Here is a 17690-nt window from a genome sequence, read left to right on the forward strand (position 1 = left end):
ACCCCCGCCGACTCCTCGTCCGGCTGTAGGCAGAGTTTTGGCACTCCTTCCCCTTCCTGAGGTGCCGGGCGGTTTGCCGACCGATAGTCCCTCTCCATGGCATAAAGCCATCATTGTGTTGTGTTTGTAGAACTTCAGAAGACCAAAGTTCATACAGGGATTGAAAGGACTCCTTCAGCTTGACAGCATCTCTTACCTCCGGTGTCCACCACCAGGTTCGGGGATTGCCACCACGACAGGCACTGGAGACCTTACAGCCACAGCTCTGAATGGCTGCATTGGCAATGGAGGTGGAGAACATGGTCCACTCGGACTCAATGTCTCCAGTCTCCCTGGGATCTGGTCGAAGCTCTGCCGAAGGTGGGAGGTGGGATTGAAGGATCTCCCGGACAGGGGGTTCTGCCAAATATTCCCAACAGACCTTCACAGTATGTTTGGGTCTGCCGAATCTGTCCAGCTTCCTCCCCTGCCATCGGCCAGCTCGGGTTCAGATCGGAGGGGCCATTCCTCCCGATCACGCCCCTCCAGGTGTCACTGTCATTGCCCATGTGAGCGTTGAAGTCCCCCAGTAGAATGACGGAGTCCCCAGTTGGAGCACTTTCCAGCACCCCTCCCAGAGACTCCAAAAAGGCCGGGTACTCTGCACTGCCATTCGGCCCATAGGCACAAACGACAGTGAGAAACCGTGGAGGTGAGCCGGACTATCTCTAGCCGGTACCTCTTAACCTCGCACACAAGCTCGGGCTCCTTCCCCCCCAGCGAGATGACATTCCATGTCCCCAGGGCTAGTCTCTGTGTCCAGAGATAGGGTCGTTGGGGCCCTTGCCTTCGACCGCTGCCCGATCCACTGTGCACCAGCCCCTTATGGATCCTCCTGCAGTTGGTGGGCCCACGGGAGGATGTGCCCATGTCGCTCGCTTGGGCTAAGCCCGGCCGGGCCCCATGGGAAGAGGCCCTGGCTCTAGGGTGGGGCTTTGGTTGCGCCATACCTTGATTGTAATTTTTTCATAAGGGGTTGTATTTTATTTGTATTAAATGTATTCTGTATGCATTTCTTACCATCATTACAATAATAACAGAATCAAAGATTTTTACTGTCAGTGTGAACATTAAATAAATGATTAGCTATAATAATGATCAAGTATAAGGGCAAGAATGTCCCCAACCGCCACGTGCTGTTGTAGAAGAAGCATAATGCCTGAATTACCTTTTTTATAATGGGAAAATGTTAATGAATATAATTGTAAAGTCACCAAATGTTGATATTGAAAGTAATATTTGATCTTGCAATATAACATCCACATGTCCAACTATGGTACTGTTACACCAGACAGCACAGACAGGGAGGATCCCAGGAGCAGAACACTGACAAAATCAGCAGAAGTCACATTCAGTCTTTAATGAACAGTACAACAAGCAAAATGTGCAGAGAATCCAGATACTGAGGTTGCAGAATCGGCGAGGATGAAGTAGTAATCAAAGGTAGCAGAGCAGGAGACGAGGTGGGAGAGCAGAATGGAGTCCAGGTGGCCAATGACTGAAAAGATCCATAAAACAGAGGGGAAGCAGGTGAGTACGGACCCAGGTACAGGTAACTGAAGCACAGAGATACACAGGAGACGAGAGTCTGCTGGAAATAATAGGCACAGGTTTAGCGTAGTACAATAGCCTAGTGCAGCGGTATGCGTGGCAAAACGAAGTGGCGGTGAGTAGACGCCAGAGCCCTGGTTAAATACAGTGGGGATGATTCCCTACAGCTGCATGGGAGAACACAGCTGCTGATTTGGATAATGGTCATTTCTATAGTGTACAGTAATGTTCTTAATGGTGTACTGTGGCTTTAAGAGAGTCACACGATGCCCTGGCTTGGTTTGTTTTAAGCAGGTCTCTGAAAGGACTTTGGAAGCACATGGCGTCTTAGCGAACGTCTGTAACATGTCTATTTTTTTTTTTTTTTTTGTCAGTATTCACTTCTACTTATGTTATAACTTGTGAACTGTTGCTATTTTAGTTCTTGAGCAGCTAAATTAAAGCGAAGATATTTCTTTTAATCGTTGTGAAAGTGGAAGTGAATGAGCCACTGGAAGGACATGCATGGAGCGAGTAAGGCACGCTTGCAATTGTGCTTAGAAAGTTCAACCTCCACATCACCAAACTGTGAAGATTTCAGTCACTTTCTAATAAAAGTTGTGGCCAAACTAAAAGAATCTGAATCACACAAGGAATTGGACTATTTGGCACAATGGCTCTCATTATGCATGTGTGAAAGACTGCAGCTCTTCACATCTAAAGATTTAACATATTCTTTACCGCATAAAAAATAAACTAAAGTAAAAATGTATCTATAATGTGAATATTTAATACATGTCATTTACAGTTTCAGCTGTTGAAACCTGATTGAGAAAACAGTTTAGATTCACTTTGACTGTTGCGATTTAAAATGTTTGAAATTGGTTATTGCTAAAGCCAGTGTCTCTTAGTAGACCACCACATTATAGTCAACATATTAACTCAGTAATTATATGATAAAAAGCGCTCTCTGCTTTTCAAGGACTTTCTGAGCAAAGTGAATTTACATTGGTACAAGGATTTAGCTGATTCTCAAACATATAGTAGCAATCCAACTGAACCATTACTCTAGAACAAATGGTGGTGTAAGATTTGAATCTTATAGGCTCTAGTTACTTTATAAGCTTTAGTTGCTTTTCATAACTTTATTTTCCTTTAGTTACTTTTCATACCTTTATTTTTCCTTGCTTATATATATTAAAACTGTATTGATGACTGCCATATTCTACTGAGTTGAAACTTTGGAACTGTATGCCCTAACTTTTGTGGAGACATGATGTCTGTACCTTCAAGTAACCAGATGGCCTAGTTTATATTTTAACACAGGACTGTTGGCCCGTTTTGCATCTTCACCTAGGCCCGCTTAGCATATTCCAAGTTCTACTTTGTCATGTAGTATCTTGCAGAGACCCTGTCTCTACAACCTGGCCTACAACCTGAGATGACCACCTGGCCCGTTTAGCACACTCACTAGGTCCTGCTTTATCCTGTTATAGCCTACACAGATAGGGGGTCTGCAGCGCAGACAACCAATTGTTCAGTATTCAGATTGCTAGCTACCGCCTGAAAATCTGGTTTAGATTACATTTCAGCAAGCAGGCGTGGGCAGAGGTTGACCTGCTTACGCCAAATGGCCAATAGGATAACGAAGCGTGAAATGTTGTACCCCTGTACAGGGCAGTCTCCGCCCGAAAAGATAAATGTAAACAGAAAACATACCTCGGGGTTCAGAGAATGGATTGCCTGTGGGAGCTCTGTCTCTCTGATCCCAGCGCTGTTTGTCTTACCTGTGCCCAGACTTTGATGAAATTTTTTCTTGATTTTATTCCTCTTCTGTCTTCACTTCTTGCACTTCCAACAAAAGAACTGGGTTTTTTCTAACAGTGGAAATTTAGTATGTTGTCTGTTTTCTCCTGGAAATAGTAGCATGACAAAGAGGTGGAAAAGATTGTTATTTTCTTTTCTAAATATTTGTGTCTTGCCATCAAATCATCCAGATTGTAAAGACTGATAAAGGCTAGTGACCCTTAAATCCCAAATATGTAGGTGTAGCCTGTCCTGACTTGCCAAGTTCATCCAGGATCTGGGTTGGTGGTGAGCTGGAGTGGCAGCATACAGCCTTGTGCAAACCAAACACCATTGCATACGGTTTAGCTTTCAAATGTTCAAGAAGTAAACAAAATAAAACAACAATAAAAGCAAAGTATGAGGTGATTGTGTATATTCAATGGGAAGCACTAAAACAAGACCACAGCAGTCTAAAGAACACTATAGGAAATAGCAACTAGGCTTTAAATACATGTTAAATCAACATGGGATTTTCTAATAATTTTATTTATTCTTTATCTGCATTTGAATGACCAGCACTCAGTTGTATTATCATTTATCAAATATAGAGGTAATTTAAATTGATAAAAGTCACCAATAAATCTCCACTGGTGCTTGACAGATGCACTTGTCCCAAGTCCAAACCCTGTGAACTGAGTCTGCAGTAGGGGTTTTCGGAGGCTCAGCTCTGGGTTGCTCATGTTGCAGTAATCCAGGGAGGGTTAAGGACAAAGCCTAGGTTCGCCTCACTCTCTGCCTCCTCCCAGATCAGATGAGGTTAGGAAACAATTTAGGAGTCCTGGGAGAGGCAGGGCTCAGAAACACTGAGGCTGGGGAGAGACGCAGCAAAGCAGGTGGGCACTCCTGTGGGAGAAAGCAGAGGCGAATTCACTCAAGACTGCAGGTCTTATGTTAGTGCACATGAAGACTTATTGCTGTGGAAGAGAGTTTGGAGCCAGCCAGACAAGGTGTGCGATGAAGGAGATACAATGTGCTCTTATGTCCTTCTTGGTATGTTTGTCGTGCATTCAGTAACAGTTTACACTTCAGAACAAAAGTCTTCTGAGACAAAAGGGGAAAACACTCCTCTCCACTCTGGCAGGAATCCAACAAACACAGTTGGCAGTGTTTATGGATGGGAAGCCTGTGAGGTATCATAGCCTTGCTAGCAAGTCTTGCTTGGTGGCCAGTTGACCTTGGTGGGCTTTGTGTCCTCCGAGTGATGCTCTTTGCTGTCAGGTGAAGAAGCAGCTGCTGTCCTCATCCTCAGCAGTGGGAATTTACAATTGCTGAGACAAATGACAAATAAAGAATGAAAGGAAAGCCTGAAGATGCATTGCAAGAATGACCCATTAGTGGCAACCAAGCACACACAGATTATAGTCTGTAGCACTGTAAACTTTGGTACATAGCCTTTTGAAATAGCTGGGGAAATCAATGTTTGTGTCTGCATCGAGGTGCATACTGTAGATGTTCTTTATTGAATGGGCTCCTGTCTTGTAAACATCCTCCATCTGGAAACCTAGGTGCAAGGAATCTAAGCTTCTATGAATATGCACTACAGATTTGTGCAAATATTTAGAAGCTTATGCTGATTCTAATGGTTTGCAGCACTCTGCTTGATGTGGCTGTTGAATAACACTGGGATAAAGTTGACTCTGACTCTGTCTCTGTCTCGGTCTTTTCCAGCAAACCATACCAAACTGCTACTGGAGTACCAGAGTTAACAGTGAGACTTTGTGTTAAGGATTTCTAATTGAACCACCTGGAGCCCACTGATATTCTTCCTCAGCTGTTTGTGGAAGTTGTTTGGACAATGGGGAGGAAGAAGATCCAGATCAGCCGCATTCGGGATGAGAGGAACCGACAGGTCAGTGTCGTAGTCTTCTTCTGTCTCCTTACTGTATATTTCATCTTATATTTATGCATTGACTGTTTTCTGCACAAAAACCTCTGATCAAAGCTCTGAGCTTATAAAGACTTATTGTACAGATAAGCTACTGTACAGTGTAAGTTCCTTATCCCTGACTGTACTCAGTCAAACAGTTCCTGTCTCCTGCATCACAACATGCATCCATACAAAAATACTGTATTTTTCTGCCACAGTTTTGTTATTTTCTGGTTGTTATGTTTCATTTTCATGATATCTGATTTGTTGTTGGACACCTCTAAGAGTCCACTCTAAAACTATAGATTCACTGCATTTATTATGAGAGCCTAAGGAAATAGCACTACAGTATAAAGTTTACTCTAGAAAGATCACTATTAAATGGCAGTGAACCTATTGACAGGTTCAGGCACATTTTCAAGGAGCCTTCTGTGGATCCCCTGTGTTGTCAAACCGAAGAAGAACGATTCCTGTAAGCCGTTTTACTCCTGAGAGTGCAGCGGTCACAGCTGGTGCCGAGGGCAGTAATTTGGGGTTAGCTGGGTCCGGACAGCACCCTGTCATTAGCAGGGTGGGTCAGAGCTAAGGACACACAGTGGCCTTCTCTCCTCACCATCTGCTTCCACAGCTACACTACTGCCCACTGGTTTTCCCTCTCTGTCTGTCTCCTCTATATATATCACCCCCAACAGCACAACAAATACCAGCCTGTCTGGAAGGAAGGCACAGGCTCTGGAAATAGGGATGTGGTTGGAAAATAAATATCTGTGATGATGTTTATATTTGATGTTTGGTTGTCCTGGCCAGAGTGTTTTTAGATAGACATTGCGTTGGCTGTTGGGTGTGCACTGTTGCTGGAGTCTGCTGTAGTTATTTAGGTGCTTGTACTCTATTTTGGGAAGTTCACTTGTGTTCGTGTCTTATTCAGAATATGTACTGTAGTAAAGGCTTTACTGAAGTCAAAAGATGCACCAGTGGTACACCTACAGTTACAAAGGAACAAGGTACTTCTTATCATAGAAACTGATTTTCAAGTCAATTCTCAAGAAATAATGAATACAGTTCTATTTTAAGAGGAAACAAACAGTAAAATTCTCTGCTAATAAACATTAACTTCTCTTGGACTCAGTGAAAAACACCTAAAGTAGTAACTGTAAGGAGATTCAACATTTATTCAGTGAGCGCTACAGTGCTTAATATGTTTCTGGCATTGGTGCAAATGTTTAGATTGAATGTGAACTTGTTTGACCATCTGATTCTCCCCAGCTGGAACATCTGATGGTACAGTGACTCCAGTGCCGAGGCTGAGGACACTTTGTCCCTCATACCTTTTGAAAACCAATTAATCTGCACTGAAGGCACTTGACATATCACCTCCAGTGGGTCAGCGGTTAAACATTCTCTTTTGACCAATCAGGAGACTAAATAACTTTTTAACAACAAGTGTACACACATTTAACCCAGCAACTGACATATGCTGGCTTACATAGCCCTCGCTTTACACTATGCACATATCAGTTATAGTATCTGACTTCCAGTGAGGCCCACAATAAAGGAAGTGTCATTTCTCAGAAGTTATAGATTTGAGGAAATATGCTTGTGATCAGTGAATAAGCAGTAATCATGAGGAGACATTGAGTAATTTGTTTGTTCATTTCAGGAGCATGTAAGAGCAGGAAGAGCAGAAAAATACAGGAGAGGAGTGGTAGTTTTCTACTAAACAGTTATCTGTCTCTGCATAAATATCAGTGTGAAATGCACACATGCTTGCCTGAAACCCCACTGCAGAAAATTGCCTGTATGATTAGTAGGTTCCTGGTTTTCCTAGTCCCTCTTCCAAGTTATGTTTGTAGGATAATTTAGACTTCCTTTCAGTGAAATGCAGCTTTTGACACAGAACTAACTCAAACCTTTAGAGATACAGAAACTGGAAAAACAGTTTTTTTGTCAATCAACTGTGGACAGATCATATATTTACTGTGCCCTGGTTCCATGTGTCAGTTTTTAGAGAAGTGGATTCTTTTCCTGGGCAGTTTTAGTCCCTATTAGTATTTGTTTCATGTTGTCGACATATTGAATAAGTAAGCCTCTCCTCTTCCACAACTACTGTTACTGTTGAGCAAGTACCTAAACTACCAGTCGCCACTGCAAAACTGGTCGAAGAATTGTGAATGCTTAGAATTCTAAGCTACAGAGCTGTGAACATAGAGAATGTAAGGACATGGAGTAGGCAGGGAAGGGACACACAAAAAACGCATCATACTCAACATTGCTAGAACTCTTGGTGATGTAAGAAGGTGTGCAAGTCAAAGAAAGATATGATATGAGTCAGGAGCCCCAATGCTGTGATGGAGGAAGTCAACCCTAGAAGAACATGGTTGACTCAGTGCAGGGAGCTTGCTACACACCAAAAAAAAGGGATGAGAGTCTGATCGATGTGTGACCTGTGGGTCATGTGTGGGTTTAATGTGAGCTGTAAATGGTCCACTTCAAACAGTGCATTAATAGCTTTATGGTAGAGTGTGGAGCTTTGAACAATGTTGTTTTAGATATCACAGTACAATATAACATGTTTTGCTTGGAATGATTTTTAGTTTTATATGTTTTACTGTCACCTTCATAGTAATCACTAAGGGATGGGAAACATTACTCAGTTGCTTTCCCCACCTACATTTCCCATCCACTTAGTCGGTGGAAGAGCATTTCCAAGTTGTTGCCACCCTCTTAGGGGAGTTTCATGACCTCACCCATTCTTTCTGTACCTCCTCCATTGTCATACTCTCAGCCTGCATGACAGAGACACCTTTTGAACATTTTCTCTTATCTCTCACCACTGTGATGTTCTGACAGCAACTGACTCTGTGACTTCGTGTCAGCTGATCTTGTGTCCCTAGCTCCTTATGAGTTGTTCTGAGTAAGAGCAACAGCTAAATGCCTGAAATGAAACATAAATGTCAAATCAAATGTGTGCTATTATTTACTATTACTGCACATTTTGACAATCACACCACATAACTCAGGTTTTCGGTACAGTGGAAAGCACATTGGGTTACCTTCTCTTCTGCCAACAGATATGGATATTTGCATATCATAACCTAAAGGGGAAGGTCATTTTTAATCCACCAGCAGACACGAACAGCAGATTCTGAACTGATCTGTGAAGAGGAGTTTAGAAAGTCACCGCTCCATTCTGGGAGACTTTACACCTCTAGAACATTTTAAAGTTGAAAAAGCTTTGAAAATCTTTTTATTTGATTTTGTTTTTATTTCGAAAGCTTTCATGCTTTAAAAAATACAATGAATTGTTAAACTACAGTTTAACAAGTACACTGTTTGTTTGTTGTATCCACTGGCATCATGGGACAAATTAGACTGACCCACGATTGTTGCCTTTCTAGGTGACTTTCATGAAGAGAAAGTTTGGTCTGATGAAGAAGGCCTTTGAGCTGAGTGTTCTGTGTGACTGTGAAATCGCCCTCATCATCTTCAACAGCTCCAACAAGCTGTTTCAGTATGCCAGCACTGACATGGAAGCAGAACCAACTCTGACATTGTAGAGGTGAGTGGTAGAAATCTATTGGTAGTCTCCAGCTGACGTCATAGTGTTAGTGTGATTGGAGGGCTTTGACCGGACCTTGTCAGGTGGTACTGAGTACAGTCTAATTAATATACAGTCTGTGTTTTTAGAAGAAAATGTGGGTGTACTATTGAAACCTATTAACCTGTTGCAGTGTGAATAGTGTTGTGAGTTCCAGCTACTCACCCAAATGCAAATATACATCACATCCAACAAACTATTTTGCAATAACACTTGTGAAATTGTGGTAAGTAATATTTAATATAAGTAATATAATATTTGAGGGCAGTATGGCGGCGCAGTGGTTAGCACTGTTCCCTCACAGCAAGAAGGTTCTGGGTTTGACATGTTCTCCCTATGCCTGCATGGGTTGTCTCCGGGTACTTCGACTTCCTCCCACAGTATAAAAACATGCAGCTTAGGTTGATTGGTGACTCAGAATTGCCCCTAAGAGTGACTGTTGTTGTCTGTCTTTAACTGTCAGCCCTGTGTTAGACTGGTGACCTGTCCAGGGTGTACCCTGCCTCTCACCTGTGACTGGCTCCAGCCCCCCGCGACCCTCTTCAGGATAAGCTGTATAGATAGTAGATAGATAGATGGATATACTAGTTAATATTTTTTGTCATTTGATAATTATAAAGTACATTCATGTCTGGGGAATAGATACAGTAGGTGACCCTAGATGTTTTCAGTTTCTTTCCATGGGCAGAGTTAATAGAGATTAAATACAGAGAAGGAAAAGTAGAAAGAAGCAACATAATAAAGGAAAAAGAGGAGGAAAAAAGTGAGAGAGAGGGAATAAAAAAATTTGGAGAAACAAAAAGAAGAGAGAAAGAGAGGAGAGAGAGCAATCTTGAAACGGTAAAACATTGAGGATTTATTTTCAAATCCTGTTTTTCTAATCGTGGTTGAAAATCCCTCAGTGTTGGTTCTGAAAGCTTTGACTTGGTTAGCATCCATCTAAAGGATTAAGAACTGCATCTTTGTTTTAGAGACATGAAATCCTAGAAAGTGTAATGTCGAAAGACTTGGCAGAACTTGCCTAGCTCTTGCTGTCTTCTTTTAAATTTGGAGCAATAGAATATACACTGGAGAGCCAGTTCATGAGACTCTGTTTTTCGGTCATCATGCCAGGTATACTGTTGCATCAGAATTTATCTATGTCGTACTGGCCCTGTAGCGACTTAGGCAGGGGATTCATCTGACTATGCTGACTTAGACAGATTAATAGGACCTCAAAAGTCTATCGACACTGGTTGAACCCCTTTGGAAAATTAAATCCTAATATGAATTAAAGAATCAAATGAATAAGGTTCAAGGATTTTATTGTCAATTCACCATATGTGCAGGACATACAGAAAATTGAAATACTGTTTCTCTCTCCTACTATTGGGTGCCATAACATTTAGAAACTAAAGTAGAATAAAAATAAAATAGAATAAAAACTGGATTAACGTAATTAGAATAAGTCTGAACGGTGCAGCCAATAAGCTGTGACTCAAAACCGAGTACAGTCAGTGACAGTAGTGTAAACAATAATAGGAGATTGGAGATAAGGGAGGGACATAATTTACCTAGACGTCCAAAGGGCAGTCTGTTCCGTTCACCAAGCATTAAGTTGAACCTGGGATTGTCTCTTTTCAGCCTCCTCCACTGTCCAGTTGAGAGGAGGATTTTGGAAACTTCAGCATAAACAGTGCTGTTATCGTCACGATTGACAAAGGTGTACATTGGGACCTTGATGATAGCACACTGACTATAAAGGAAAGGCTATAATAAAAACGATTAAACGTGTGACTAACTTAGCTGTAACTAGCTGACTGGCACTATAGCAGGCAAACTGTCCGGCGTCATCTCCCAAGACCATGACGATGAGTCAGTTATATCCAGTCCACGTTTCCCGGTTAACTTACCCTGGTGCTCTGAGGCTCCAATTCAGCAGTTTGGGGTTAATGTGTGTTTATTCAACAGAGCATAAGATATGGAAGATGATAGTTTCATGCTGCTCAGCAGACGAATTTGCTTAAATGACCTCATACAAGGGTGTGACTGACATTGTTGGTCTAGGAGAGGTCCTCAGAATTGTGCACCCCCAGGAACTTGGAAATGGTCTTATACTTGTATAGCGCCTTTCTATGCTTTTTACAGCACACTCAAAGCGCTTTCACATTATTCGGCCATCACCCATTCACACTCCCAAGCACTCGCGCATTCACACACCGGTGACATCAACGGGAGCAACTGGGGGTTCAGTGTCTTGCTCAAGGACACTTCGACATGTTGACTGGACAAGCCGGGAATCGAACCGCTAATCCTCCGGTTAGGAAGCTGAGCTCTACCTCCTGAGCAACAGCTGCTAACTCTCTCCACTACAGCACTGTCGATGGTCAGTGGTGGATGCTTTAGACGTTTTCTCCTGAAGTCCACAACAATCTTTTTAGTCTTCCCCACATTGAAGAAGAGGTTGTTGTCCTTACACCACTGAACCAGTTGGTACACCTCACTATCGTAGTTGGCCTCATCATTGTTGGTAATGAGACCAACTACAGTCGTGTCATCCGCAAACTTGACAATGTGGTTGGTGCTGTAGGTTGGCACACAGTCGTGGGTCAGCAGTGTGAAGAGCAATGGGCTGAGCACACGCCCCTGAAGGGTCTTTGTGACTCATGTTCTAGCTGTTTATTTAAGCTTCTAATGTGTGTTTGCCTTTGCTGGGAGCCTGAATTGACTGCTCCCATCCACTGTACTTTTCACACACACACAGTTGTGCTGTACCAAATGGAAGCTGTCAAATGTGTAAAGGAAGCTAAACTTCCTAAACTGTGTTTAATTTCAAAATACTTCTTCCCCCTTCCTGTAAAAAAAGAGAAGCTTTAGCACTCTGTTTCATGAAAGTTCACACACAGTTTCCAGCTGATCTATTTCCTCACTCAGAGTCCTCTCTCTTAATGAATCACAGAATCTTAATGTTCCCAGTTAAAATAAACATTGTTTCTCAAGGCGGAATTAGATCATTACAAGGCTGACATAAAAATAAAAGTAAAACTTGAAGTGAACACAGGCTTTGGGCTGAACAGGACCATGGTGATGAAACAGTAAGGACCACAACTGTGAAATGCTGAATTTATCCTTTTAGATGTAGTGATAATAGTGGTAGAAGTCATTCATATGCATCATTGTTATTGCCCATAATTATTCTAAATAGCATAGTCCTGTGTATTCTTCTGCTGTAAACCACAAGCAGACACCTGTGACAGCATACTAAGCCATTAGCCAGTCTTAATTTGCCTGCATTGAGCCCTTATTTGCTTTTTCCCTCAATGTCATGCAAACAGCTGGTTAAAACAAGGCCTGGAAACTCAGAGGTTGCTCTTTTACATATCGGTCACTCCATTTGCAAAATTTAAGCGTGAAATTTGACTATGTGTAAAGTTATACTCCAAGCTGCAACAGACAGGTCAGGAGGGAACAGCAGAAAGCCTCTTTGGATTCATTGCCATTGTATGATGGAAAATGATGTTTGCAGATGATTGTCACACAAACAGTACACACATTTCTTTGTTACACATGGACAGTCTGCACATCAGCACTACCATATCCATATTTATGTGAATGTGAAATGTGAATCCAATAGTGATACTGGTGCTGTGGCTCTTTTTACATTTTCAAATGAAGATAGAGTAATGTCTCCTGTGGACCTGGCTGACTGGCATCTGAGAGGCAAAGTTCCTAGGAGACGTCCTCTCTCAGCTGTTTAGTTGTGTTAATTCAGCTGTCAGGGTGTTTCTCCCCTCTCACCTGAGAAATGTCATATTGTTTGAAAATGTTGATATCGGCCATTTTTAAATTTTTTTCAACAGCTCCACATAACACTGGTTAGTTTTTAAGGAAAAGGATAGTTTAACATTAGGGGAAATGAGTTTATTCACTTTAGGTCAAGTGAGAAGATTAAAATCATTCTTATGTTTGTATGGTACCAGCCAAGAAACAGACCAGCACATACGTAACTCCTACAGTAGCTAATACTGTGTCATTTTTACACATAGGGTTTTTCACAGACTAATCCAACGGGATGTAATGTTTTTTGAGCTTTACAGGTGCCAGAAGGCAGATTTTGTTCCCTTTATTCCTTATTCTTCAGATCCCCATTGGCTGTCACCAGGGTAACAGCTACTCTTTCTGGGGTCCACACACAACAAAACATAACATATAACACAACATTTAACACATGTACAAAAATCTCAATAAAAACAAGTTCACAATCAATAAAATCAACTAAAAGCTGAACGTGCAAAACATTACATTCCATGAAAGTCATTCAAGTCAGTTAGTTACTGTTGGGATTATTTTAATAAGTTTTTTTTATTGGTCTTAAAACTTCAGTGATCACAGATGGTAACTTACTGGTATATGGCTTTGTACAGAGCCAAGCTACCCGTTTCCAGTCTTAAGCTAACTGCCTGTGGCTTCATATTTACTGTACAGATATGAGAGAAGTGTAAGATTTGATTCTTTATTACTTGTTACTTTATAAGCTTTAGTTCCTTTTCCTTACTTTAGTTTCCTTTAGTCACTTTTCAGTTCTTCATTTTCTTTGTTACTTTTCATACCTTTATTTTTCTTGCTTATACATATTAAAACTGTATTGATGACTGCTGTATTTTACTGAGTGAAACTTTGGAACTGCATGCTGCAAATTCTGTAGAGACGGGATGTCTGTACCTTCAGGTAACCAGACAGCCTATTTTACATTTTAACAAAGACCTGTTGGCCTGTTTTGCACCTTCACCTAGACCCGCTTAGCATATTCCAAGTTCTGCTTTGTTATGGGGTGTCCTGCAGAGACAGGGGGGCTACAACTTGAGATGACCACCCGGCCCGTTTAGCATACTTATTAGCATCACACACACACAGGGGGGCCTGCAGCCCAGACCACCCATTGTTCAGTGTCCATTGATCAAGCTGCCGCCTGAGAAACACACACACACCTGGTTTAGATCACATTTCAGCAAGCAGACGCAGGCAGGGGTTGACCTGCTCACACCAAATGGACAATAGGATTACGAAGTGTGGAATGTTGTACCTCTGTCCAGGGCGGGCCTAGCCCAAGGAGATAAATGCAATTAAAACATGTACCTCAGGGCTCAGAGAACAGATTTCCTGTGGGAGCTCTGTCTCTCTGACCCCAGTACTGTAAGACTTCACCTGTGCCCAGACTTTGAGTAAACTTTCTGTTGATTTTAAACAGGCCTCTCCTGTCTTCACTTTTCACGCTTTCAATAAAAGAACTTGGGTAAAATCTAACAGAAGTACAGTCTTCTGTCATCTAGCAAAAAACAAACAAAAAAATATATGAAGCCGTTCCTTTAAGCTATTTGTCGCTCACTAACATTGATTATGTGGAAGTCATCATGCTGTTAATTCTGCTCAAAATACAAAATGAACAAGCTAGGCTAACTAGCATACTTTTCAAAAGTGGAAGCTTAACCTAGCTTACTGTTGTTTGCACTGAATTCCACCAGATGTTACTTTTCATTCATGTTAACATTTGAGTCATCTGCTGCTTTTGCACACTCATTGTGTTTGCCCCAGAGTATTTGAAAGTACAGTTTAACTAGTGCCAGCTGTCTCTCTTTTGTGGGTCCATGTGTGGTGATGGCAGAGGACTGTCAAAGCTCACAGCAACAAGCAAAAGTTTGAGTCACAACTCAGATCAATGTAGACTCATGAAATAACATAGGGTGTGCTCATAAAACAGATGGCACTAAGCAACAGTTGACAATATTAAAATTAAAGTAATATTCTGAAGCATTGCACCAGTTCAATTACTGTTATCACCACTGTCTGTTGTCATTAGATGTGTTTATAGATACTGATTTCTTAGCAAAAGTGTCCTTAAATTTCAACTTGACTAACAACTTAACAGGTTTTTAAGGCTTCAGTGTGCTATCCATATAGACGAGATAAAAGTATAACATCCTCCTGAAATGAAACTGCCAGGAAGACTTTATCTTATTATGATGGTCTGCCAGCTAAAACAACTACAAAGTTCTAACTGGCCAGCCAATCTCACTGACAGATTACCCTTGTCATAATAATGACACAGGTTTGTGTGCAGCAGAACTGAGTTTCAACAACATCCGCCATCCAAGGTATGCAATGCAGTCATTTCAGACTGCAGAGCCCAGAGATGAATGAGAACCATAACAGAAAGTGAAAACTGCAATACACTGAAACCTGGCACTGTGGTTGATTTGGTTAGGTTCAGTATGATAGTACTGTATGCCTCATAAAAACATAATCTGAGGAAACTGTCTGAGGACTGGCTTTTGAATGTGTGTGAGCTGAGGTTATCTTCACCTGAGATGTGTTGAATCACATTTTAAAACTATTCTTTGCCTACACAGCAATCACCTGACTGGAAAAGCCTCGCTCCGGGGGAAGAGGAGACCTTGTTTTAGCTTTGATGTAGCCCCAACAGCAACAAGACATCACCCTCACATGTTAAGATGCTTAGTGTTGCAGCTACTTGCTCATGGTGACAGTGATCCAGATGCCACTAAACTCGATTTTGACATTTGAGATGATAAGGAGACACAAACTCTCAGATCCACAAACAGACACTTTAAGATAGTGCCCAAACACCATGTAGTTGTCTGAACCAGCAACTGTGGAGCCCCATATAGCTAGATGTTATTTACAAGTTGTTTACAGTTATTTGTTAATGAAAATGAGACAAAGGAGAGAAGGAAAAGTAAACATGATACTGACAGAAGTAGAGAAAACTGCAATTGATATTTAAATATTGTAAATTAGCAATGGACCCCTGTGTGGGTCTACTGTGTCCTTCTTTACCCTCATGCCACCCAATCCCTTAAAGAAAATAACTTTTTCATAGGAGATGGTACTCCTCTATATTTAGAGGTAAGCTGTAAAGCCTCCTGGGTATGGTGTGAAACATTTAAAGAAACTGGAGTGATCACATGATTGGTAACAAAAACCTAAAAAAAAAAAAACCCTTCACATTTGGTTTTAAGGTCAGAGTTCATACCTGAATCAGACAATGATTAAACAATAACAAACTCCTGATGCTGAGCAATTGAAAACTTTCCATAGGACATTTTTTGTCTCACTTTTTCTCTCATTAATAATCATTGCTGGGTCTTTACACACTGTTTATCAGTGCTGGAATGCAACATTTTGCTCTGGAGGTGCTTATTGTAACATTTACATGGTATTTACGAGGGCTTCCATATACGTACCTTCACCTGAACGTTATGATTGCATTTTTTCTGGTACAAGTTTGCTATATCAATTCAAGGCTCTTTCTAGGCCCTGAGTTTATTTTCACATGACAGACATAAATTATACTGAACAAGCCAAACACTGCATGCATGGACTGCTTGATGCTTATGAGAGTGTGGAACAACCATTGAATTGAACGTGCATTGACTTCTTAAGTGGTTGCCAGTTGTTAAAGTGGAATATTAGGCCTATGGTGAAAAGAGACTAGCAAGTGTGTGTTTAAGGCTTCTAATAACTACTGGTACTATTCTCTGAGAATGAACAGGACTTGGTAGACATAGAGTCAGCTGGCTGGTGTGTTGGTCTCTCACTTTTGTCGTTTTCATGATATGACATGCAATGTAATGAGGAGCAGAGATGACATAATGGATACCAGAGAAGCTAATGTCATCATCATCCATGCTCACATGACGCTAATGTGTATGGTGTTTTTTTTTTTTTTTAAATACACTGACTCTTCTACACCAGTCCAGGTGCTGTAAATTAACATCAGTCATTTCATCCATCCATGCACTAAACCAGTTTTCTTAATCTTAATCTTTCTAAACCACCTGAACCACCTGTCTATTTTGTCATATATATTTTTACAGTGGAAATTATATATTATATTTTCTTTTATTATGATGCATTCGATGTGAATTTAAATATGGATTGTGCCATCACATTGTATTTCAATTGTTTCTTTTTAATGCTACTCTGCTGTTTTGGACTTAATCCACATTTTTATATCAACAATGGATAACTGTGTGAAAAGTGTTGCTTATAATGATAAAAGCACAGAAAGAACTTAACACTGAACAACTCACAATTTAATGAGCATGTAATGTGCCTTGTGTCGTTTGAGCAAGTGTCACTTACCAAATGTAGTATAAAAGGGGTGACAGTGGTGCGGTGAGTAGAGCAGTGGTCTCCCAACCGGAAGGTTAAAAGTTCGAATCTCGGTGCCTGCAGTCCACATGTCAAAGTGTCCTTGGGTAAGACACTGAACCCCCAGTTGCCTGTGATGGTGGCGCGTATGCACGCAGTGGCCCGGGGCCCTCGGCTCCAAACAAAATTTTGTTGTACATGTTACAATGAAATAAAGCTTCTTCTTCTTCCAAAGTTTCTAGGACTTAAAAAAATAATCAAGTCATAAACATGATATTGATGTAAAGAAAGAGTCTTCATGCGTATATGATCAAAGATGATTTCAACTCTTATTGAAACAGCTGTGATTTGAGGTTCTACATAAATCTAATCAATTCTGACTAACTCATTGTCAGAAGTTTCAGTTCCACATCCTAATTTCCCATGTGTGTACAATGCTGCAGCATGTGTCTCCTCTTTCCCATAGTGTGTAGTTATGGCCGAGGATACATTCATATCTCTACAGGAAACCTCAACCAATTTGAAGTTCATGTTCTTCCTTCCTCAAAGCAGCATTTTCTATACAGTACTGCTATTCTCCAGCAGCCGTTCCGTGTAGGCTAGTGGTTAAGGGGCAGCGCTCTAAGTTCGAGTCGGGGGTGCATCAGGGAGGGGGTC

At 41.3% G+C, this 17690-nt stretch overlaps 1 protein-coding gene across 1 annotated transcript in view; it reads left to right on the forward strand.

Annotated features, from left to right (window-relative positions):
- The window catches only part of LOC109969918 (myocyte-specific enhancer factor 2A-like), a 47627-nt gene that overhangs the window by 15427 nt on the left and 14510 nt on the right, over positions 1-17690 (forward strand). The window contains 3 exon segments of the mRNA XM_020617148.1: positions 5086-5266; positions 8683-8812; positions 8815-8843. Of these exon segments, the coding sequence (XP_020472804.1) occupies positions 5213-5266; positions 8683-8812; positions 8815-8843 (213 nt within the window). The 5' untranslated portion in view covers positions 5086-5212.

Source organism: Monopterus albus, unplaced genomic scaffold, assembly GCF_001952655.1.
Source record: "Monopterus albus unplaced genomic scaffold, M_albus_1.0 scaffold186.1, whole genome shotgun sequence".
In the NCBI taxonomy this organism is placed as follows: Eukaryota; Metazoa; Chordata; class Actinopteri; order Synbranchiformes; family Synbranchidae; genus Monopterus; species Monopterus albus.